We start from the raw sequence: 24,972 nt of genomic DNA, 5'->3' as shown, positions 1-24,972 counted from the left end.
GAACATGATGACAAGTTACAAGGAACTTGGGCTGTTTTGGGATATGCTTTGATAACTGTCAGATATAATTTAGTTTAGATTAGGGTAAACTTATACACAAACATGCAATAATAGACATTAAAAGATTAATGATAAGATACTGATGAACACGGACCAGGAGTCAATAGATAGAATCATTATGGCATCAAACTGAAGTAGATAAAGCAAATGTCACTTCCCCCAGTTGGATAAAAAAATATTGTAGATCAAACAACATTATCCTGCCACTGTGTGGAGAGTTAGTCAGAATGTACTCGGAGAAATGTGTGCAGTTCTGAAGCACTCACTAAAGGAAGGACATGGCTGACTTGAAAAATGTGCAGAGACAGCTAATAGAGTGATTGGGGACTAAAAGAATAAAGTGTGAAGAAAAGACTCTTTGCATCTGTGAAAAGACCAAGCAGGATATTATGAGATTATTCAAATTAATAAGGCTGCAGAGGATCAACCTTGGATATTTCATTTGCTGCAGGATAAATGTCAACAGTTTATATTTATAAAGCACCTTTAAAATAATACATAGGATTTACCAGAGGAAGAATGGAAAAAATGGATACCTGGACACTGGAGGAGATATTAGGAGATGTAACCTAAATTTTGTTAGAGGTGGGTTTGCAGATATTATTGAAAAAAGAGAGGGAGATGCAGGGGGGTTTGGAATTCCAGAGTCAAGCATAGATCCTTAGGGCATTTTGGGGCAAGGAGAGAAACCTTTGCTGAAAATGCTTCGGCTAAGATTGTACAGCCAAATGAGGGTAATGTTCTCTTCTCTCTATGGAAGATACTAATTCATTTTGGGATGTCATTCTATGGACGCTGAATATCTTCTGTTAACTCGCCAAAGAGTAATTCTTCAGCCCAAGACACCGGATAATGGGTATTAGCCGTCAGCTGTAGAAAACTACCAAGAGTGGAATTACAGTGGAGTTTTGCTTTCTCTAGTCCAAGGACACTGCAATTAATTTTAGTGTTTCTCTGCTGTTCTGGTTGAGACTAGTTTAGATGTGAATTGAACCTGGGATCTTCCTGGTGAGTACCACTGTAAGTAGTCTATTTATCAATCATTGAAGCTGAAAGCTTGAATGAATCCTTTTTTCTGGTCTGTTTCCAAAAGGTGCAACAAATCAATGAGACAGTTAACAATGATGCAATCGGTTCCTGACTTTTTTTTTTGACTTTGCTTTCCTCTTTGTACATGGAGAAATTAAAGTTAATTGGAAAAAAATCAATTCATGTTTCTGACTTTAACTGTTGTACACACAGAATTAAGGCTGAATTGAAAAAGTAATAGCTAGATTCACCCAACATGTTAAGTTGGTAAACAGACCAGGAAAGCTTCAAGTTCAATCCATGGTCTGCACTGAATTTACTGATCTCTGTTCGGGTGCTGCAATTGGCTCTGGCAACGCAAGGATCACTTCTACAAAAAAAACTCCTGCTCTCTGCCCAGTGACTTGTACTGTAAAGAACATTTGTGTCAACACGAGATGAAGACTGAGTCAGGTTGGAAAGTGATACTGTTGCCATTGTGAGATTTTCCACTTGCATTTGTCACTATCTAGAGATGCACGCAGTCTAAACTTGTGCTGGATGAATGGAGACTTGGGTGAGGTACCAAAAAGTGATCAACAGTTGAAACATATTTCAGCATTAGTCAATACTTTTGAGAATAGGGAAAGCAAAAGCTGGAAAATTATTATTAAAAGAGTCATTAATATTATTCCCATTATTGAATTATACATCTCATTATTTCTGCAAGGGCACCTTCTGAAGATAAAATTCAAGAATAAGTAGTGCAATATTGTAACTATTTAACATTGGCTCTGATGAACCTTACTGCTAGCATATATAGAAACTATACTATTTGTTGAAGAATTTAGAAATTACCTGCAACCTGCTTTAATAGATCTTAGAGGCATGTGTTACTATTTCCCAAACATGTCGACTTAGAAAACTTGCAAAAGCTTAAAAACGTTGACAGACCAAAAACGGCATAGAGTAAAGAATGCATGTTTATAAAATGCATTTCGTTTCATCAGGAGAAATTCTCTCAGCTAGAGATTTGTAAGCAATGAAATATCTTTGAAGGGCAGTCACTATAATGTAAGCAAATAAGGCAGCCAATGTGTATATAGCAAGGCATGATAAACAACAAATGAGAGCAATCTCCAAATGTTCTTGGTGCTTGTTGAGCAATTAATGCCTGTAACTTCCAAGCTCCAGGGCAGTGTGTTTGGGAGTTACCTCAAAGACGCGCTGGTGAGCCCCCCCACAATATTCACAGGTAAGGATTGTATATCAATTGCCCGTGAAGTTCAAACTCCTGATGGGCAATTTCCCTGCACTAACACCTATCTGAAAATGCAACTTAAGTCGCAAACTTCAGATGGTTCTGTCTGTCTTACAGCAATAGTTACCCAGGAAAAGTTAGAAGAATTGAAACCATTTCTAGCTTATGAGCAACTATTGTACTGAACTCCCCTGACACCTCTCACCCCCTCCCTACAACAGCCCCCCAAACCCTCCTCGGCAGCACCCCCACCCACATTGTCCCCTCAATCCCCCCCCCCCCACCCCTGGAAAAAAAACGCCCCCACGGGACTCCACCAACACGCCTAGACACCTCACGGTGCCCCTGCCACTCTTCCAACCCCCGAGGACCCCCCCCCACCCTCTCCAGGGATACCCCAGACACCTCACGGGACCACTAACTAGCTGCCCAACCCCCACTAGCCCCCACACCCTCCACAACTGCACACACACCCCGGATGTACTCATCTCCACCCTCCCCTGACCCCCCTGCCCCAAATCCTACCCACTTATCTTACAAACCTACCTTCTCCATGGCTTGAAAGTGGCTGGACCTTTAAACTTACCTGATTTACAGCAGCCGTCCCCCTAAAGGTGGGAGTGTGGCATCCTTGCGTCCGATTCCTCAGCCTTCGACAGAAGGCCTCAGGAGCGTGCTGCACTACACAGTTCTCATCCAGCCTGAGTCAGAAGGTCAAGCGAGAAAAGATCAAAAGGATTTTGAGGTAAGAAACTCAGAGTGGAATGGCAATCTGACTCTGATTGACACTCTGCAGAAGCTCAGGCCCAATATGTGCTAGGAAACTTTAAGAACTCATTGTCATTTGAACTGGGCCATCTTTGATTGATGCCCATTTGACCAAATACACTGGGCCTTGATTTAAGATTGACATCTGAAAGATGGAACATCTGACATTCTGGCAGCCTCTCGGTACTGCATTGGTGGTTATTAAAGTTATAGGTTCAAGTCCTGCAGTGGAGCTTGAACTCACAACCTTCTGACATAGAGGTGAGATTGCTACTAACTAAGCCAAGTTAAATGTAGACCTTCTTACCTGTGAAGGCAAGGAATTAAGCTAACAGTGCAATAGATCATAGACTTAACATAATTTAGGGTGCAGGTTTGCTCCATATAATTCACTTTGAATTCACAGGTAAAAACCTGAAGTATACAAAGCAGCAGTTTGCAGCACTGATAAATTTAGAACTTACTGAAGGAAAACACAAGCACTTAAGGCAAGGAATATATTCTGTGAAGGAACCTGGAGCATCTCCACAAAAGTTGAATTTTGGATACTTTATTTGATACATTTTCTTGCATTTTGTAGACCACTATTTTCTCCTTTTTAAGTTAAAAGTTATTTATCTTGGAAGGATTACAGGTATGAAAATGTAAGACATTATAAGGACTTCAATACAACATCACAGGATCCAGGAAATCTAACCCCCGAGATAGCATGCTGATTTGGGAACAGAAATCTATTCTTCCTCATACCCACAATTATCCCAAATAGCTTTGCATTTAATTTCACCAGACAAAACAAACTTTTAAATCAGAGCCAGCCCAGCTCCTGATTGCATGAAAGCTCTGAAGCAGGCACAGGATTACATGAATTGAGGATAAGCCAATTTAGCTATTTTAATTAGCTTTTATTTTTAATTATCTTCAGGAGGGATAAGTGTGAGTTAATTCCATTGAAACAAAACCTTAGGACCATGGTACTAATGAATGGTCACACATGGATATAAGCACTTAGATGCTGATCAACCAATTGATGTTTTCAAATATTTTATAATGTAAGAATAAAAATTACTGTTAGGGTATCAGATGAATGCTTACCACCAGGTTTCTCTGTCTGCTAATTAAAACAGCAGTTAACTTATTTGGAATGTTTTAATAATATGAGAGACTAGGAGCAGTGGAGGAAAAAATAGATTTGGGTAAAAGCAAAATACTGCGAATGCTGGAAATCTGAAACAAAAAAGAAAATTCTGGAAAAACTCAGCAGGTCTAACTTGCCCTGTGGAGAGAAAAAAAAAAACAGAGTTAACATTTCGAGTCCATATGACTCTTCTTCAGAGCCTTCAGTATCTCTGAAGAAGAGTCATGTTAGACCTACTGAGTTTTTCCAGCAATTCCTGTTTTTGAAATAGATTTGCGTGTTCTGGTAGACAAGTATCTAAAAGCTAATACACAGGTATAAAAAAATGAAGGCAAATGGAATGTTGTCCTTGATCTCAAGAGCGTTGAAATACAGAGGTAAGTTACAGTCCAGTTGAACAGAATCTGGATCAGGCTACGTCTGGAATACTGGATGGAATTTTCCACTCCTGCCAGTGGCGGGAATCATGGCAGGTGGGGGCACTAAATTTGGCATGATAGAAAAAGTCAGTTTCCCACCGGTGGGGAATTAGTTTGGAATTTTATTCTCCTGACATTGGTGGCAGGTTAGAGGCAGGTTGAGTTTACTGCTGATCTATGTCAGGAACCATATTTGCATTTATTTGCATCTCATGAATGCTTATCAAAAGGCCAACTTGCTGGAATTACATCCTACCCTCCAAATTAAGTGCCCCACTAGTGGATAATTAGAACGGTCTGTTTCCTGATTGTGTATATATAATGTGCACCTACCTTCAGTTCATCAATGACTTAGAGGTCAGTAGATGCTGCTTTCACTACCTTTAAGAACGTTGCTGTGAGATTTTGGGTGCCTGTATCACATGCTGCGCCAAGGCTGGGCACGGGAGGCAATACCAGCCGGGAGTGGGTAAACGGAGGCAGGACTGCTGCGAGGCATGGGGTTTGTGTATGGAACACGTGAGGGGGAAGACCGAGGCAGGACTGTGGAGGAGGGGGGGCGTGGAACACTGGAGGGGAGGGGGAAGACAGAGGCAGGACTAGGGGGTGGTCGAGGAATAGAGTGGAGTGGTGAAAGATTGTCCTGGAACCAGAGTTATAAGACTGTCCAAAGAAGAGTCTGAGACTTTCCTGGGACTGAGACCATGCTGTCGGGGGCATATTAAGGAGACTTCCTTGGGGCTGAGGCCACACTGTCGGGGACATATTGAGGAGACTACCCTGAGGCTGTGACAGGCAATGTTAGATGGCTCTGTATGGCACGCATATCTTGGCCCTAGCCTTCGGTGGGGGAAGGCCTCTCTGGGCAGTGACAGTCATGCACAGTATGGTGTGCAGGGTATGGTCAGTCACCTAAGGAATTTGGTCCTGGGGATAAGAGTTATGGTACGACGAGGCAAAGGGCACATTCACTGTCAGGGGAGGCATCTGTATCCCTGCAAGTCAATAGCTGAAAAGTCATGGGGTGTATTGGGTGGTCTCATGGGGAGGTCCGGGAAAGTCAGGGTAAGATGTGGCCTCAAGAAGGGGAGGGTTCAGGTCGACAAAGGGCATGGAGGCATCAACATGGATAATGATGAGTTCAAGAGTAATTTGGGGGACTGGATAGTGATAGGAAGAAGAGGAATCAGGAGGTGGTTATTATAGAGGATTATGGGACGAATTTGGTGGGTGATAGAGGGAGGTTGGAAGCTGGCCTCCCAGATGAAGGTCAGCAGCACCATTTTTCAGCCCATCTTACAATGATGCAATTTGAAAAACAAGCTAGAAAAAATAAATCAGTCATAGAGGGGTCTCAGGGCATGTGGGAGGAGTTCAGCACTGCAATTTTTTGGCCGATTGAAGGGCTACCCTCTGTCCTGCTCAAACCATGGAGAGCATGGCCAAGTTGAGTGCTGGACTCCAGTGTCTAATGCACAATGAATGAGCTTGGCTCCTTTACTACAATGTTAATTCAGGCAAGAATCCATTAAGTTTAGGTGCTGCGGTGCATATGGTCTTAATTGGCATCTGATTCTTACAGAGGCATGTCAGAAAAACCAATGGTCATGCCTGCTGCACAGAGAAAGCACAAGCCCTACAAGCCTCTATGTTCCTAGTGTACTGGTCATGTCATTCAAGGCACCATGCTTGCAATCAGGACATAAGTGCAAGCATTGGGTATCGATAGCTATTGTCAAGCCCACTGGAGGACAACCAACACAAGGCTGACTGGATCCTAGGACTTGGATCTTTTGACCCTAATTAAGACCCTAACTGTGAATGCACAATCACTTCTGAGGGGAATGCTATGCCTCCTATTGTCTTCCCTGATGATATCAGTCAGCAAGGGGTGGCCTTGGTATGCTATGTGCAGACTGAGGGAAAGTCAAGGGCTGGAGACTGCATTCCTGCCTTGTGTATGGAGGGAGACCATTCAATAGGAACTATCATTGATTGATCAATTGTATCCGTTCATAGATACAAGAGGAGTGGAGAATGCAGGCTACAGGCAACATAGCCTTCTTGATAGCTTTGATTAGGATGAGGAGAAGATGGGCCTGTCGCTGTTTGGCACAGCTCAAGGAAGACTATTGCCCAGAGGAACAAGAGCCAGCCTGGCCCCAGAAGACCCAGATGCTGATGAGGAGGGGCCAAATGCACAAGACGTTTGGCACAACTGAGGATCTACAGAAGATGCAGCTCATACATGGAGATGAGTGAAAGACAGTGCCACATGCACCTTCGCTTGTCTAGGGATATGGTAGCTCATATTTGCCATATTCTCCATGAGGAACTCTCACTGCAAGGACTTGGAGGGCATGCAATGCTGGTTGCTTTGAAGGTTACCGCCATACAACTTTTTTGACTGTGGATCCTTCCAGCACTCCACTGGGGACCTTTGCGGAATCTTCCACTCAGTGACACACAAATGTATAAGGGAGGTGACAGATGCCCTTTTCAATAAGCCTCACCAGTAAGTGCAGTTCCGGATGGAGGAAGCAAGCCAGGTTGCCAGAGCAGTGGATTTGCTGTGATCTTAGGCTTCCCACAAGTGCAGGCACTGTCAACTGCATGTGTGTGGCCTTGAGAGTTCCCTGGCAGCAGCCTGTAAGATTCATTAATAGAAAAGGATTTCACTCTCTGAACGTCTAGCTAATTTGTGATCTCAGAAACAGATCCAGCATGTTTGTTAACGTTTCGAGTCCGTATGACTCTACGGACTTGAAACGTTAACTCTGGTTTTCTCTCCACAGATGCTATTAGACCTGCTGAGTTTTTCCAGCACTTTCTGTTTTTGTTTCATATTTCTAGCATCCGTAGTATTTTGCTTTTATCCAGCATGTTTGTTCTAGGTATCCAGGGAGCTCACGTGACTTGTACAGTTTGAGTCACTTCCAGGTGCCAGAGATATTTTTGGGAGCTTGGAACTTATCAGGTTGGGTCCTAGGTGTTAAGGGGCACCTGCTGAATGGCACATGGCTAATGATGCCTATTCGTCGTCTGCAGAGTGCATCCGAGGAGAGATACAATGCTGCACATTCGGCCACAATGTCCTTAATAAAGCAGACTATTGGCCTCTTAAAGATGCATTTCAGATGTTTGGACCGATCAGGTGGGGCTCTCCAATGCTCACCGCATAGTGTCCCGTATCATCGTTGTTTGCTGCGCTCTGCACAATGTGGCCCTTCAAAGGGGGGATTTGTTGTCACAAGGAGACATGGACGAGCTAGACACCCTCTTGAACAAGGAGGACATTGAAGGGGACAATTTTGAAGAGAGCGAGGATACAGTTGACCCACATAAGGATGCCATTGTATGAGCATGATGCGGCAGATGTGCCCATGACAGCCTCTTAGCTACAAGATCCCAGGAGGAATAAACGCAGAAATGAAATATTGCTACATGGAGGCATGAAAGGCTGTGGTGCTCAACGATGAATACTACTTTAACAAAAATCTGTCAGCCATAAAATAAACACCATTGCAAAGTGCACTTGGGTGAAAAGATTCCAATGTTGGTCGCAACCGATACTTATAACATACGCAAACTACACACTTCAATGCACCAGCATCAGGATAATCACTAACCTTGATGGACAGTTCTCATGGGGCCAAATAATGTCTGCCTGAACTGCAGGGGTTACTTGTGTATTGTCCAGCCAACATTTTCATATGTCGCAGATGTGGAACTAAAGGCAATTTGATATGATGAGATTGAATGAGACTTAATGGAAATGAGAGACAAGATGAGGGATAATGAGAGGTGTTGTGTGGCTCATTTTGTACCCTTGAATGAACGGACACTTTGCATCACCTCGATTAGCCATTCAGCACCTGAGACTTGGAGAGGGATAAATGTGAAATATATTTACAATAGTGCAGATTATATACAGGGAACAAACACCTGTGCCACCATTGTGCATTCAAAATTTCTTAATTTTCCTAACCCTATCGCTACGTAGTTGCCCCAACGTCCACAGCAGAGGTGGAGGCAGACAGCTGACTGCTAGGCCCTGTTGTCTGAGATGACTTTCACGGTCGTCCTCTGAAGGCCCGATAGCTGGATGGCCCCAGCCTGCTAAGGTCTCCTGCTCTGGGGCAGGTGCACCTTCTTCATCCTGTCCTGCTAGAGTCGGTGGACTCACAGACAGAAGGGATTTGAATTGGTAAGATCCCCTTAGGGTGTTCAGGATGGATGTCTTGGGATGTCTGGCTGACACTCCTCCTCCTTTTGGGTGACCGAGGGCCCCTCCCTGACTCCTTAAGGAGAAGGGGCACCTGGAGGGAGGTTGAAATGCCAAGCCCCCCTCTCGCCTAGCCACAGCTGGAATGCATCCATGGCTAGAGCGGTGGTATGCAGGTCTGAGTGCAAATCCGGCAGAAACTGCTGGACCTGGGTCTCCAAGGTGGCCGCCACCCTTTCCATGGAGACTTTGATGTGTTTGCATACCGGAACCACAACATCAGACACAACTCCTCCATCCTTCGTGCTAGTCTAAGGGACAATCAGGTAGTGTTGTCTCTGACAACTCTACCTGATTATCCCTTGCCTGTCTTTGCACCTCCAACATTTCTCTCAGGGCTGATGCAGGAGCTCATCATTGGACTTGGACTCAGTGGGGGCCTGGTCTCCAGCGGTCTTCTGAGTGTCAGAGACCTCAGCTATCATTGCACCTGCCTGCTGTGGACACATGTTGATAAGGTGATCACCAGATTGTGACCCTGAGCCTCCTCTAGAACTAGAACCCACTTAGGTGCGTGTATCTGCACTGGTGGAGGGTACAGGTGAACGCATTGATAGGCCTTCCTCGGATGCTTCCTTTCCCTCCTCATCTGAGATGCTCTGGGGGCTGAGACTGAGGTGCTTGCTTGTCATATTCCTCCATCTCTTTTTGGTGGCTGGAATAGAGAGAAGAGATAATTAGTGACTGACTAGGCAGGCTCCAACATTATATGTCACTCACAGTCATTGTGCACATGTTGTCGATGTGTACTGGTTGGATCAACCCTGTATGGCTGGGGGAGGCCAATCTTGCTCTGTGCAGGAGCAATCTCTATTCTCACCCATGAGGTCTGCTGCTTGTACCACATGGTAGGAGAGTGTCCTCAGACCTGGATACCCCACTCCTGTCTTCGTGCTCTTGCATCAGTTGTGGGCAGTCTTGTCCTGCATAAAGACAGAAGGATTGACTGAGCACTGTGGACGAGAGAGCATTTCAGAAGCATGCATGCCTGTTGTGTGTGCTGAGCCCTCCCCAGTAAGAAATTAAGACATGCAGGAATTTACATGAGATGGTGAGTTTAAAGTGGCTGGTATACATGCAGTGCTGATGCCCCATCTGCTGGTAGTGTGTGGACTCTAAACCTTAGACTATCTGATGCCCTTATTAGAGTGAGAGTTTGAAGTGAGCAGAAATTTCACTTACACTGGTTGGAGCACATCAGATCATTCATTTGTTTTCTCCACTGCAAGGCAGTCCTTTTTATGTGCCATGGGCACTGACCTCCCAGTGACCTTCTCCCAGGCCGGTAAGGTCAAGTAGGAGGACTGCCTGCTCCCGCTCGAAAAGAGGACCTCCTGCCTTTCCTGGATGTCCAGGAATTCTTCTCCACAGTTGCTGAACGGTGGAGCCGAGCGTTTGTTTCATTTGGTCACCATGGTAATACAGAAGTTCACACCACACCTGGCCTGCAGTAAGCGAATGTCTCTGTGGGTACCATTTAAATATAACGCTAGGACTTCAACTTCATGAGGTAACAGAGGGGCAGGTGAACCCATGCCCACCCTGTCATGAGATTCATCGAGCTCTTGAATGCATAATTAGTGAGCTGAAAAGCAGAAAATCAGGCGCAAAAATCTATCCTGCCATCCAGCAGGAATTGCATTGACTTTCCTGCCCATCACCGCACTTAGTCTCTAGAATGGAAAATTCCACCCACGGTGTTTCATTTTAGGCACCAAATCTCGGGAAAAACATCTTGTCCTTCACAAGGATACAACACAAATCCTTCAAATTATACTAGGGTTAAATTGAGATTGCTTGTATTCCCTTGAGTTTAGAAGATTGATGGTGAGATAATCAAAGTATTTAAAATGATTAGTGATTCAATTGGGTAGTTGCAGAGAAACTATTCCCTCAGATGGGTGAATCAAGAACAAATTTAAAATCTGAGCTAGGCCGTTCGCCAAAATCAGGAAGCATTTTTTTACATAAGGCAAAAAAAATTTGGAAGACTGTACCCCAAAAGGTTGTATGTACTAAGACTGGGATGAAGGTCAGTCATGATCTAATGAATAACAGAATAGATTCAAGGGGCCGAATGGCTTACTTTTGTTCCTAATGTTCCTATTTTTTAATGTTCTTAAGCTCTCATAGTCCCTGTATCTCAGCACAGGAGTTTCCATTACATGTGTGAGCAAGCAATACCTATTTTCAAAGTTGCACTGCAGCCAGCTCCATTGCATATCACAGTAGTGCAGTTTCATACAATCCTACAACTTGGGAATTCCTGTAATTGTTTAAAATTAAATAAAGCTCATCACTTGTCAATCTCTACTCCCCATTTATTTAGCGAGCCTCACAGGGCAGTGACAGGAAAGCTCAAATAAGGCTTGTTAATGTTGTTACACCAAAGAATAGCCTCCGTATCTCGAAAGGTCCTGCAAACTAGTGTGCCTTATTTATTTTCCTCAATGATTAGACATGCCCAGAAAGTTAATTTGAGAAAAATCAAAAATATTTAACCGCTGAATTTTAGCAGTGTGTTTTTGCTATATACAATCTCAACAGAATTGGTGGCAGCATAATTTCCCAGCTATACTGATGGCCAGTGCAACAAATAACGATGGTGTTAAGTAGTAGAGGCATAAAAGGACTGAGGGTAATACTGGAAGAACATGCAAAATGTCAGGAAATTTTGTTCAGTCCTGAAACCATCCAAGAGGTGGTCAGACTGCAACAAGAACAGAAGGAAGCTGTTTGTAAGAGGGTGAATTAAATGGATTCTGAATCTAGAGAATACAAGTTAGAGTAACTAGTCATCATACTCCCAACAGCCTCCAATTTCATTTGAAATTGTAGTCCAAGAGCTCTTGGAGGATATTAAACAGGGGAGAATTTTAGGTCTCACGGGTGGGTACGCAACTGACCCATTCGGGCTTAAAATCGCGTGAGATGACGTTGGGTGAGCGTCCCAATATCATCACACATTCATGCGATATTTCGCTCGGTGGGCGCACACAAAAGTTGAAAGCGCGCACGCAAAAGTCGGAAACGTGCCCGCCGACAATTCAGAGGGAAATTAAGTCCATTAATGGCGCAATTGTTTCTGATTTTTGGTGGCCTGTCCATCCTTACGGGTGGCAGATGGGTGAATCGGCTAGGCAGCTTTTACATTTTTCATCAAACCTCATCCAAGGGCGGGATGAAATCTCCGTTATGAAATAAAATAAAAATGAATGTCGGTGGACAGCATTTTTATGGGGTATATTTTCAGGTGCTTGATTGTGATGCATGAGCATTTTTTGCAGCTTTTTAAACATTTATTTAATCATTTGAAGGTCTGCAGCGACGAGGCAGCTGTTCTGCCTTCAGGGAGCTCTCTCGCAATGCTCACCCGTGCCCGTGATGACATCATCGCCCACCCTCATCTCGCCCCCACCCCAGCAGCACTGAGCTTTTCAGTACAGGTGTCACATTGGCTGGCTGTTAATTGGCCAGCCAACATGAAATCGTGGTCAGGGGCCGATTGCGGTCAGCAGCACATTTCCTGGCCCTTCCCGGGCCTGTCAATCGCACGCGCCTGCCAAAGGTAAAACTCAGGCCTTAATTTCATGAGATCTCATAGTCAATTTTATTCATCACCTAACTAGCAGCTTAAAAAATGTTATGCAATCCTAAGTATTGCTTGATGACCTGAAGATGATTATAAGGCAATAATGCAATCATCTCAATCAACAAACTGCGTACACTTTACCCTAGAGATTTATTTATGATGCTACTTAAGCCCCTTAATCAAATATTGTTTCATAATTTTATTGACAGCTTTAAAGCATAGACAGCTTTAAAGCCACCTATGTATTTTTAACAGTCAGCAGGGATTTGTCCTATTATGGAATAAATGCCTAAAGTCTGATGGCTATTTCTTCATTTAGATTGAACTTAGGTAGTCACCCTGGCTTCATACTGTCTTTAGCAATTGTTCATTAAAAATTGGGTTTTGCATTATTCTGTTTGCTGTATTTGAGTTGTAACCACATACTAACCTCCAGAGAAAAATAGCACAAAAAATATCCATTATGTCAGGCTAACATTCTTCAGTCATTAGTTTAACGGGTATAATATGCGTTTGGCGTGGTTCATAATGAGCTAGTCAGTCTAAAATCCCAAGCTTCAATCCTGGTCTGTTGCTGATATCAGTTGGAATAGCTTTTAGGAAGCTACAGTTGGATGTCAGGTGACAACAGGATCAGGTTTGAGCCCAATATCCTACAGCATTGAACACCTTAACAGTCCCCATTTGTGCTGATATGTAAAGAATACTGTCTTGATGAGGCACTGGAACAGTGCTAGCACCTGTGCATCTGTAACCTGGTAAGTGTTGATGTCTTCAGGTGAGCAGAGGAGAAAGTTGGGAGAAAAATTGTCAAGGAAACCAAAATCTGATGGCTTTGTTGGAGAAGTTTTGTAACTAGTTAACACTTAAGCTCAGATCACTTGTTCCAGCTTTTGCTCTTAATATTGCCATGTCTGGAGCAGTACAGTAGGATTTGCTTGGACCATTGGGAGTTGTAACTCATGCAGAAAGTTCAGGATTCTCCTGAGGCACTTATTATATCTTTGAGTTGTTCAGATTTTGAAGCTGGGTAATGATAGGAAGATGTGTTCAAAACTGACCTCAGTGTTATTAGTCTTATATCTTGCTCTTAGTGTATTAAACTTTGCCAACCATCCATTAAGACTATAAATGCATTTTTTTAATATAGCCATCGCTTGGAGGAAGAGCAAGCTAGTAGCTGGAGCCGGAGATTGAAATTTTTTCTTTGTTGTACTCGTACACAGGACACACAGACTGTAAGTATCTTACTTTTTCCAGTTGGGGCTTCTTTTCTGTAGTTAAAATAACCACATCAACTTGATGTGTAGTTATTGAACAACTGAAATTAAAAATATAACATATTTATTTGTTGGTATCTTGCTTATGTCTTTGTCCCTTGTTACCATATCTTGTGCTTTAATGCTGTTGGTCAGATAATAGGTCAAATTATGTTATGAAACGTATCCTGCATCAAGTTGTGTTGTTTTGAAGCTATTTTAGGGTAATGCAATATATTAGATACTTTGTCAATTCTAAGTTGCTTTCTTGGAATGCACTCCTATCCTTAAAAGAAAAAGGAACATAATGCATTTACTTAATGCCTTTTATGACCTCAGGACAGCTCAAAGCACTTTACAGCCAATTAATTTTGCTTGATGTGTAGCCAAGTGTAATGTAGGAAACCAGATAGTCAGTTTGTGAATGGCAAGCTCCTACAAATAGCAATGTGATAATGACTAGATAATCCATTTTTATTTAAGTGATCTTGATTGAAGCATAATTATAGGTCAGGACACCAGGAATCACTTCCCTGCTGTTCCTTGAAATAGTGCTTTGGGATCTTTTACATCCACCTGAGAGGGCAGATGGAAGCTTGCCCAAAAATAGCAACACCATCTCAGAACTACACTAGAGTGTCAGCCTAGATTTTGTGTTCCAGTCTCGAGTGGGATTTGAACCCACAATTGAAAAACCCTCTGAGGGACCTTTTTAACATAATTTTCCTTAATGAGGCCTGGGCTTGCCGGTGAAACCAAGAAAGCTCCTGCTTTTGTCACTATGCTTACGGGTCTGACTTTCGGAGGTCCTCTTGCTGTGTGAGAGCCAGCTGAGCCTCATGAAAGCCACGCTTAAGACCCTGGGCACATGTATCGTTGAAAGAGACCATTCCTGGGAGTTTGTTCCCTGTTTAGATCACTCTGTTTCTGCAAAGAACTCAGAATGATAAGAAATAGGAGCAGAAGTAGGCCATTTGGCTTCGCAAGCCTCCAAAATACCAAATGTCAGAAGTAGGATTTCAACTCACACCTCCAGAGTAGATTGCATCTTGAACACGTTACCTTACACTGCTCGGCCATCCTGACTAAACAGAATTTTTGATAACAGTACACATTCAGTATTGCGCTGACATGTCAGACTTGATTAAGAGAGAGGGATTGAACCTACAACCTTTTGTCTTGGAGACAAGAGTAGTGCTATTGAGTCAACCTTCCACACACAAATCTAAGCTAGCCGGGCCGAAAGAAACATACAACACAGAAGGAGGCCATTCAGTCCATTATGACTGTGCTGTCTCTTTGAAAGAGCAATCCAATTTGTAATGCCCCCTGCTATTTCCCCAAAACACTGCTAATTTTCTCCACTTCATGTATATAGCTAATGCACCATTTGAAAGTTAGTATAGCATCTGCTTCCATCCTCCATCCCCCTTTCAGGTGGTGCATTCCAGTTGGGTTGACTAAAATGATATAGCATTTATTAAGAAATTCTCGAACACGAAAGGTGGTCTTAATGGAGGCACTCTCAGAACAGAAATTAATATCTACATATAGACTGGACAAACCAAATTAGCAATAATACTGTGGTGAATGAATTCCTGGAGTGTGTACAAGCTGGTTTTTTAGACCAATATGTCGAGGAACTGACTCAGGAACAGGCTGTTCTAGATTTGGTTCTGTGCAATGAGAAGGGCTTAATTAATAATCTTATTGTGCAGGCTCCTTTAGGGAACAGTGACCATAACATGATAGAATTCTTCATTAGGATGGAAAGTGAAGTAGTCGATCTGAAACTAGGGTCCTAAATATTAACAAAGGAAACTACAAAGGTATGAGGCTTGAGTTGGCTATGATAGATTGGGGAACTTCATTAAAAGGCATGACAGTGGATAGACAATGGCTAATATTTAAGGAATGAATGTATGAATTGTGGCAGTTATGCGTTCCTTTCTGATGCGAAAACACAACAGGATAAGTGGCCCAACCATGGCTAACAAAAGAAATGAAGGACAGTATTAGATCCAAAGAGGAGTCATATAAAGTCGCTAGAAAAAATAGCAAGCCTGAGGATTGGGAGCTGTTTAGAAAGCAGCAAAGGAGGACCAAGAGATTCATTAAGAGAGGAAAAATAGAGTATGAGAGTAAACTTGCAAGGAACATAAAAGCAGACTGCAACTGCTTCTATAAGTATGTAAAAAGGAAAAGATTAGAGTCGGTCCCTTACATCCTGAAACAGGAGAATTTACAATAGAAAACAAGGAAATGGCAGAGTAATTAAACAACTCTTTTTGTTCTGTCTTCACACAAGAAGACACAAATAACTTCCCAGAAATACTAGGGAAACAAGGGTCTAGTGAGAAGGAGGAATTGAAGGAAATTACTGTTACTAAAATAATAGTGCTGGAGAAGTTAATGGAACTGAAAGCTGATAAATCTCCAGGGCCTGATAATCTACATCCAAGGGTACTAAAGGAAGTGACCATGGAAATAGTGGATGCATTGGTTGTCATCTTCCAAAATTCTGTACATTCTGGAACAGTCCTGGTAGATTGGAAGGTGGCAAATGTAATCCCACCATTTAAAAATGGAGGGAGGGAGAAAACAACAAAAGACAGGCCAGTTAGCCTAATGTTAGTAGTAGGGAAAATGATAGGGTCTATTATATAGGATATGATAACAGGACACTTAAAAAATATCGACAGGATTAGACAAAGTCAACATGGATTTATGAAAGGGAAATCATGTTTGAGAAGCCTACTGGAGTTCTTTGAGGGCGTAACTAGCAGCATCAATAAGGGCGAACTAATGGATGTGATGTATTTAGATTTTCAGAAAGTTTTTAATAAAGTCCCATATAAAGGTTAGTGTGTAAAATTAAAGCACATGGGATTGGGGATAATATGTTGACATGGATTGAGAATTTGTTGAAAGAAAGGAAACAGAATAGGCATAAATGGGTCTTTTTCGGAGTTGCAGGCAGTGACTAGTGGAGTACCACAGGGATCAGTGCTTGGGCCCCAGTTATTCACAATATACATCAATGATTTGGATGAGGGAACTAAATGTAACATTTCCAAGTTTGCTGACGACATGAAACTTGGTGGGAATGTGAGCGATGAGGAGGGTGTTAATAGGCTTCAAGGCAATTTAGACAGGTTGAGTGAGTTGGCAAATACATGGTAGATTAAGTATAACGTGGATAAGTGTGAAGTTATCCACTTTGGTAGAAAAAACAGAATGGCAGAGTATTATTTAAATGGTGATAGATTGGGAAATATTGATGGATAAAGGGACCTGGGTGCCCTTGTACACCAATCATTGAAAGGAAACATGCAGGTACAGCAAGCAGTTAAGAAGGCAAATGGTATGTTGACCTTTATTGCAAGAGAAGTTGAGTACAGGAGCAAAGATGTCTTACTGCAGCTGTACAGGACTTTGGTGAGACCATATCTGTGCAGTTTTTGTCTCCTTACCTAAGAAAGGATATACTTGCCATAGAGGGAGTGCAGGGAAGGTTCACCAGACTGATTTCTGGGATGGCAGGATTGTCGTATGAGAAATTGGGCCAACCAGGACTGTATTCACTGGAATTTAGAAGAATGAGAGGAGATCTCATTGAAACATATAAAATCCTGACAGGGATGGACTGAATGGATGCAGGGATGATATTTCCTTTGGCTAGGGTGGGGTCTAGAACAAGGGATCAGAGTCTCAGGATATGGTAGACTATTTGGGACTGAGATGAGGAGAAATGTCCTCACTCAGAGGGTGGTGAGCCTATGGAATTCATTATCACAAAAGGCTTGTGGAGGCCAAGTCACTGAATATATTTAAGAAGGAAATAGATTTCTGGACTTTAAAGGTGTCAAGGGGTCTGGGGAGAGTGCAGGAGTATGGTGTTGGGAAAGAGGATCAGCCATGATCAAATTGAACGACGGAGCAGGCTTGAAGCACCTAATAGCCAATCCTGCACCTATTTTCTATCTTTCTATGTCAGAGCAGCAGAGACATATAAGTGCCACACTAAGTAAAAGTCATTTTATGAGGTGTTTATAACATAGATCTATTTTGGACCATTGTGATATAAATATAGTTAAGTTGTGCAATTGGAGGAAATTGAACTGAAGAATCATGTATACTCTACTTAATTTTAAAGTGCTTAAATCAATAAAGGTTGTGCTTCCCAGGGTCCTCTTTTCAATGGAAATTAGTACTGACCCCAATTGGCCAGTTGAATTGTCTACAGTTAAGCTGTTGAGTTGGTTCCAGTTGTGACTTGTTAAATTTACTGGACAAGCTGGTTCCATTCAAGAACAGGGTGACTGCAACTCTTATGAAATAAAAAAGGAACACTGACTGTGAGTGTGTGGGTGGGTGTGGTGTTTCTGACCACAAGAGAAGGGCTTACAGCTTTAGTAAGCATTGGGAGAGTAGGGTTGTTGTTGAGAAGAATGTGGAGAAGTGATTTTGAGGGAGCAAAACTTTGCAAGTTGTGTTATTGAGTCATCTCTGCTGGCCGATTCACTCATTTGCAGTCCCACTTGAATCAGTAACTCAGTTTGGAGACTCCCAGGATCAGTCTCTCGCAGGCTGTCCTAAAAAAAACACAGGACAATAGGCATCCCTTATGGGACAAACAGTCAAAGGACAATCCCTTAAAATATAGAGGTCACCCTGCAGCTAAGTATTCAAAACTTGCCAAAGGGAAAATCTAGAAAATTAATTCACCCACTCCATTCACATAAATAACACTAAAGTGAAAAAAAAAGTGTGCTGTGAGCCAGTAAAATATAACTTAACTGGACTGCACTGTAAGTTTCAAATTTTCTTGCAATGCATAAAGACAAAACATGAAGCAAAAACCAAATTAACTATTTATTTTTTGGTTCCTGTGCAGTTTAAGTGCAGAAATGTTAAATTGCAGCAGTTAATCAAAATACTGAACTTAAGCATTATTTACATTTTTCATTGGATAGTTCACCAAATTTTTGTCTTTTATTGAGGTCCTGAATCTTCTCATATTATTCCTCACTGTCGTCCCCCCTGCCCCACGGTACTTGCCTCCCTCCCGCTCCCCGGTAATGGTTTTGTTCTTTCCGCTCCCCAATATGGTCACTCCCGCCCGTCCCGGTACTTGCCTTGCCCTGGCTGATACTGGATGCCTCCTTCCTGCTACTTCCCAACCGAATCCATTGTTTGATCGCTTGCTGACCTTTGGACTGCACTTCTCACGAGCCGTTCATCCTCACCAAGGGCTCGGGAGGTGCAGTCAGAAGGGTGGCGAGTGGCCCAACAAGAGATTCAGTGATCGGAAGGAAGTCAGGAAGCAGCGGGAGGGACACATTGTGTACCGGGGTGGGCAGAACTAGCCATAACAGGGAGCAGGAGGGAGGTGTCAAGTACTGGGGAGTGCGGGAGTGGCCATTATTGGGGAGTGGGAGGGACGTGGCCATTAATAGCGAGTAGGAACAGCGAGGATGGCCGCAGAGGGAAAGGCATTTGGGTAGCAAGGGGATATCCTGCCCTCTTGCATTTATATATTTATGTTCATCTCTTGTATTTGTATGTTAATTTCTTTGAGTTTTGTTTCACTTGATCTGTCACCTTTTCAGCTCATTCTCTTAATTAATGTCCATGTAGGTTTTTTTTTATCAGGAGTTATCAGAGAATATGAGGCATTTCCTAAAGACTTTAAAGAGGGTGTTCTTGTGTTCTTGGAGTGCTACCCCTAAGTTATGATTGACACTATATTGTGGTAATAAGGTACTTATAATGACAATGGTTAATCCTTTCATGGCTTTTTTCATGGCTTTTTTCATGTTTCTCGATGAGAAAAATTCTTTTTTTCCCTATCCTGAGGTGTTTTCAATATAATACAGTTTATGTTTTGCCATTATATGATCCTTTGCGTGTGACTACTCAAAAAATCAAAAACCTTGAAATGGTTTAATGCACAATATTAATGAACTTGTATCTGTGTAACACATCCATATATGTGAGGTGAGGAGATAAGTATCATTGTGCTGTTGTAACACGCTGCAAACTTGATCTGAAAATGTGTACTGAGTCAAATATAATATGTTTGCGAACAATTTGCTTCAGCCTCAGACAGTTTCCAGGGAGAAGGATAGAGTCGGTAGCTAGGATATGGAATCTGGAGATGGGACAATGGCTTCAGTCTTCCCAATATTTAATTGGATGTTGGATAAGCAGACTGATGATTTAGCAACAGTGGAGGTGTGAAGAGAGATGGTGGTGAACTAGGGCTGGTTATCGACAGCGTACATGTGAAAACTAGCTCTGTGTTTTTGGATGATGTCACCAAGGGGCAGCATGTAGATGAGAAATAGGAGGAGATCGAAGATAGATACTTGGCGGACACTAGATGTAGCAGTGTTGAAGGAAGATGATTCCCTGGCTACAGTTGGATAAACAAGATTGGAACCAGGTGACTGCTGTAACAATCTAGCTGGATGATGTTGGAGAGCCATTGGAGGAAAATGGTGTGGTTAGTTGTGTCAAAGTATGGGTCACCAGGTTTAAAAGTATGAGGAAGGATAGTTTACCTTTATCACAGTCACGTGAGATGTAATTTGCGACCTAGATAAGAGCAACTTTGGTACTGTAGTGGGGCAGAAACCTGATTGGAGATTTATAAACTGCCCTAGTTTTATTGTGGCAGCAAATACTCACTCTTCGTGGCCTTTATGAGCTAAATTTTCTGGCTATATACCTGCTTCAAGCCTGACGGAGGACAGCATTAGGTGTAAATTTAAATAGGGAAGAGGATGCCAAGCACCTGGTAAACAGTCACTCTCCTGAAACCAGCACTTCAACGTAGTAATGTGCTTAGGATGATTTGTGCAAGAGTGCGAGCACTGCAAGTAAAAAGCAGAATACTACAGATGCTTGAAATTTGAAACAAAAGCTGGAAAAAGCAGCAATCAATATATTTGGAAAGAACAAATAGCCAATGTTTCACATGTACATCCTTCACTGGAATAGCAGGGATCTGTCTGTCCAGTTCACAAAAGAAGAAGCTGATTACAACAACTTTAGGGCCCAAAATAAGTGAAATTAAAGATGCAAAATGGCAGTAGGAAATACTATTTAATGCCTGTAATTGTGTTATGGGTAGTTGTATCCAAAAATCCCTAAACTCAATTTTTTACAGCTTGTACTAATTTTGACAAGATGTCAAAAGAAAGCTTATTAAATTAAAGAATAATTCCCGGTAAATGGTGATAAATAGAAATAAAAACAAAAAACTGCGGATGCTGGAAATCCAAAACAAAAACAGAATTACCTGGAAAAACTCAAGCAGGTCTGGCAGCATCAGCGGAGAAGAAAAGAGTTGACGTTTCGAGTCCTCATGACCCTTCAACAGAACTGAGTGAATCCAAGGAGAGGGGTGAAATATAAGCTGATTTAAGGTGGGGGGGGGGGGGTGCGGTTGGGTGGGGGGAGAGAAGTGGAGGGGGGTGGTGTGGTTGTAGGGACAAGCAAGCAGTGATAGGAGCAGATAATCAAAAGATGTCACAGACAAAAGATCACAGAGGTGTTGAAGTTGGGGATATTATCTAAACGAATGTGCTAATTAAGAATGGATGGTAGGGCACTCAAGGTACAGCTCTAGTGGGGGTAGGGGGCATAGAAGATTTAAAAATAATGGAAATAGGTAGGAAAAGAAAAATCTATATAAATTATTGGAAAAAACAAAAGGAAGGGGGAAGAAACAGATAGGGGGTGGGGATGGAGGAGTGAGTTCAAGATCTAAAGTAGTTGAATTCAATATTCAGTCTGGAAGGCTTTGAAGTGCCTAGTCGGAAGATGAGGTGCTGTTCCTCCAGTTTGCTTTGGGCTTCACTGGAACAATGCAGCAAGCCAAGGACAGACATGTGGGCAAGAGAGCAGGGTGGAGTGTTAAAATGGCAAGCGACAGGGAGGTTTGGGTCATTCTTGCGGACAGACCGCAAGTGTTCTGCATAGCGGTCACCCAGTTTACGTTTGGTCTCTCCAATGTAGAGGAGACCGCACTGGGAGCAACGAATGCAGTAGACTTGTCCTCACTTATCACCCCATCAGCCTCCGCATTCAAAGGATCATCCTCCGCCATTTCTGCCAACTCCAGCATGATGCCGCCACCAAACACATCTTCCCTTCATCCCCCCGGTGGCATTCCGTAGGGATTGTTCCCTCCGGGACACCCTGGTCCACTCCTCCATCACCCCCTACTCCTCAACCCCCACCTATGACACCTCCCCATGCCCACGCAAAAGATGCAACACATGCCCCTTCACTTCCTCTCTCCTCACCGTCCAAGGGCCCAAACACTCCTTTCAAGTGAAGCAGCATTTCACTTTCATTTCCCCCAGCTTAGTCTACTGCATTCGTTGCTCCCAATGTGGTCTCCTCTACATTGGAGAGACCAAACGTGAACTGGGAGACCGCTTTGCAGTACACCTGAGGTTCGTCCGCAAGAATGACCCAAACCTCCCTGTCGCTTGCCATTTCAACACTCCACCCTGCTCTCTTGCCCACATGTCTGTCCTTGGCTTGCTGCATTGTTCCAGTGAAGCCCAATGCAAACTGGAGGAACAGCACCTCATCTTCCGACTAGGCACTTCACAGCCTTCCAGACTGAATATTGAATTCAACAACTTTAGATCTTGAACTCCCTCCTCCATCCCCATGCCGTTTCTGTTTCTTTCCCCTTCCTTTTGTTTTTTCCAATAATTTATGTAGATTATTCTTTTCCTACCTATTTCCATTATTTTTAAATCTTTTATGCCCCCCACCCCCACTAGAGCTGTACCTTGAGTGCCCTACCATCCATTCTTAATTAACACATCATTTAAATAATATCACCAACTTCAACACCTCTGTGTTCTTTTGTTCTTTTGTCTGTGACATCTTTTGATTATCCGCTCCCATCACTGCTTGCTTGTCCCTACAACCACACCACCCCCCTCCACTTCTCTCCCCCCCCACCTTAAACCAGCTTATATTTCACCCCTCTCCTTGGATTCACCTAGTTCTGTTGAAAGGTCATGAGGACTCGCAACGTCAACTCTTTTCTTCTCCGCCGATGCTGCCAGACCTGCTGAGGTTTTCCAGGTAATTCTGTTTTTGTAATAAATTGAAGCTTTGTGATGTTTCTCCTCTTTCATCCTATTTCAATCTCATTGATTGGTGTTCAATATTCATCATTTTTTTTAAGTGGTCTTCTGTCCATTTCCTTCTTTTTCATTCTTAAAACCTGCAGAAGTTTCTTTCTGTGCTGTGTGCTCTTGTTTTGATTCAACTTGTAACTTTGTATCAAGATATCTGGCATTTCCACTCTACTACCCACTTTCTTTATCCCTACTGTACTTACCCTGCTGGTATGAATCAGACACATCAAATAATGTTTTTAGCTATGCTAAGTTTTTATTGGCTTCATACAATTTGGCATTTTGACGTCCTCAGAAACCTGGAGCACAAGTCATGTTCCAAGCATTTGTGCCCATCACGTACTTGTGATCTTAGTTCCTGATCAGCATGATCAGATGTGCTCACCCAGAACTGTATTGACTGCAATGGTGAACCTTATGATAGATAAATAAAATAGCAGGTCTCATCTGCTTCATAACATTGTAACACAGAATTATGGAGGTTTGCCTAAGCCCCGGAATACTCGAGGTAATAATTACTTACAACTCAGAGCAATGCGTGAACTTTTGTCAAAAAAGTGAGTGAATTTGACTTAGTGTTTGAAAGGGAAGAACCCAAACAGCTACTAAGATAGATAAGACTGACTTCATTGCAATGAGACAGAGACTACCCACAGCAAAATGGACAATGTTGGTGGTTGAAAAACCAGATGATGAGTGGGAAATGTTCAAAAAAAAAAGTTATTGTGATAGCAGAACTACTTTATACTCCTAAGCAGTAAAAGCACAATTTGCCAAAAAAAAATCATGGATGACGAAAGGGATAAGAGACAACATAAAACTAAAAGATAAAGCATATAAATTGAAAAAAATGCTCATATCCTGATGAATGAGAGGGATACAACGACAACAAAGAATAGCTAAGTAGATCTCGTGAGCTACAAAAAAGGGATATAAATAAAACTTATAAAGGATATCAAGATGAATACAATTTGTTTACCATCGTATTGTGAAAAGAAGAGTGGTCAGGAGCAAAGTGGATCCCTTGTAAATTGATAACAGTGATATTGTCAGTGAAAATAAGGAACTGTTGAGTAATTACTTTTCCTGTACTTTAAATACTGATACCTCCATAATTAGCATGCCAAGCATTCCATGGAAACTGAATCTGAGACAAGCTTAAACTTTGAAGACTCCCCGTGTCTAGCAATTTATGAGGCAGACAAAGCACATGTTTGCATCTGTTTTCAGTAACTTATGTTTCCTGGAACAGGTGTCTAGCCTGAAGCCAGAGTTTGTGCAGCATGAATCCACTAAAACATGGATGACCAGGAACCTGTCCTGCTCTTGCCACCTGCCATGGGAGTGTTGGAAGGATTTGCAGGTTGATGATCTGCAGTGTTTAGGGTTAATGTTAAATATGTAAATAGATAGTTGACATCATCAGTGATGCAAGATCGCATGAAAACTGAGTATACTGAGGGATGGTTCTGTGTGCAACCTTGTGCTAAGCCTTGTCCTGTATATAGCTAGAAAAATGTTTAACAAAAGGTCAAGTTTGCCAACAGCCTTGCCTCTAGCATTCCCTATTGATCCTGACCAAGGACAACTTAAACTAAGACCTATAACAATGTTACCAGATGGTGACAGTGGTAAAGTTAATGGAAAAAGCATCAAGTAAAAAGCCTAGTGACTGAAAAAGCAGCAAGCAAAATGACTGCAAGGAAAGGACAGCACAGGGGAAAATGCCAACAGAACTCAAAAAAAGGCTAGAGCGAAGAAAAGCCATAGCCAAAATATTACCCTTAGCTGAGGGCTTCGAACATGTGGAAGGCCTGGATCAAGCCAAGAAATGGCAGAACTAGCATTGTAGGTTTTCCGGGCAGAGAACCACTCCCTGACTGACAGCGAGAGAAGCCTAGCAAGGAACAGGTCAGGACCCTTCTCTATGCCATAGGTGGTAGTGCGCACAGCGTATCGGTCAGACAGAGCATAAATGAAGAAACGGCAATATAAGAAGATGTTATAAAAGC

At 42.5% G+C, this 24,972-nt stretch overlaps 1 protein-coding gene across 13 annotated transcripts in view; it reads left to right on the top strand.

Annotated features, from left to right (window-relative positions):
- dagla (diacylglycerol lipase, alpha) overlaps nucleotides 1-24,972 on the top strand; it is a 485,025-nt gene that overhangs the window by 327,082 nt on the left and 132,971 nt on the right. For all 13 annotated transcript variants that reach the window (XR_005944203.1, XM_041197351.1, XM_041197355.1 and 10 more), the window contains one exon: nucleotides 13,679-13,766. Coding sequence is in view for 12 of the 13 variants with exons in the window: in XM_041197351.1 (XP_041053285.1) it covers nucleotides 13,679-13,766 (88 nt within the window). In the remaining variant the exon portion in view is untranslated. The remainder of the gene's footprint in view (nucleotides 1-13,678; nucleotides 13,767-24,972) is intronic.

This window comes from Carcharodon carcharias, chromosome 10, assembly GCF_017639515.1.
Source record: "Carcharodon carcharias isolate sCarCar2 chromosome 10, sCarCar2.pri, whole genome shotgun sequence".
Taxonomy (NCBI): Eukaryota; Metazoa; Chordata; class Chondrichthyes; order Lamniformes; family Lamnidae; genus Carcharodon; species Carcharodon carcharias.
This window is presented reverse-complemented; position numbering and strand designations above follow the sequence as displayed.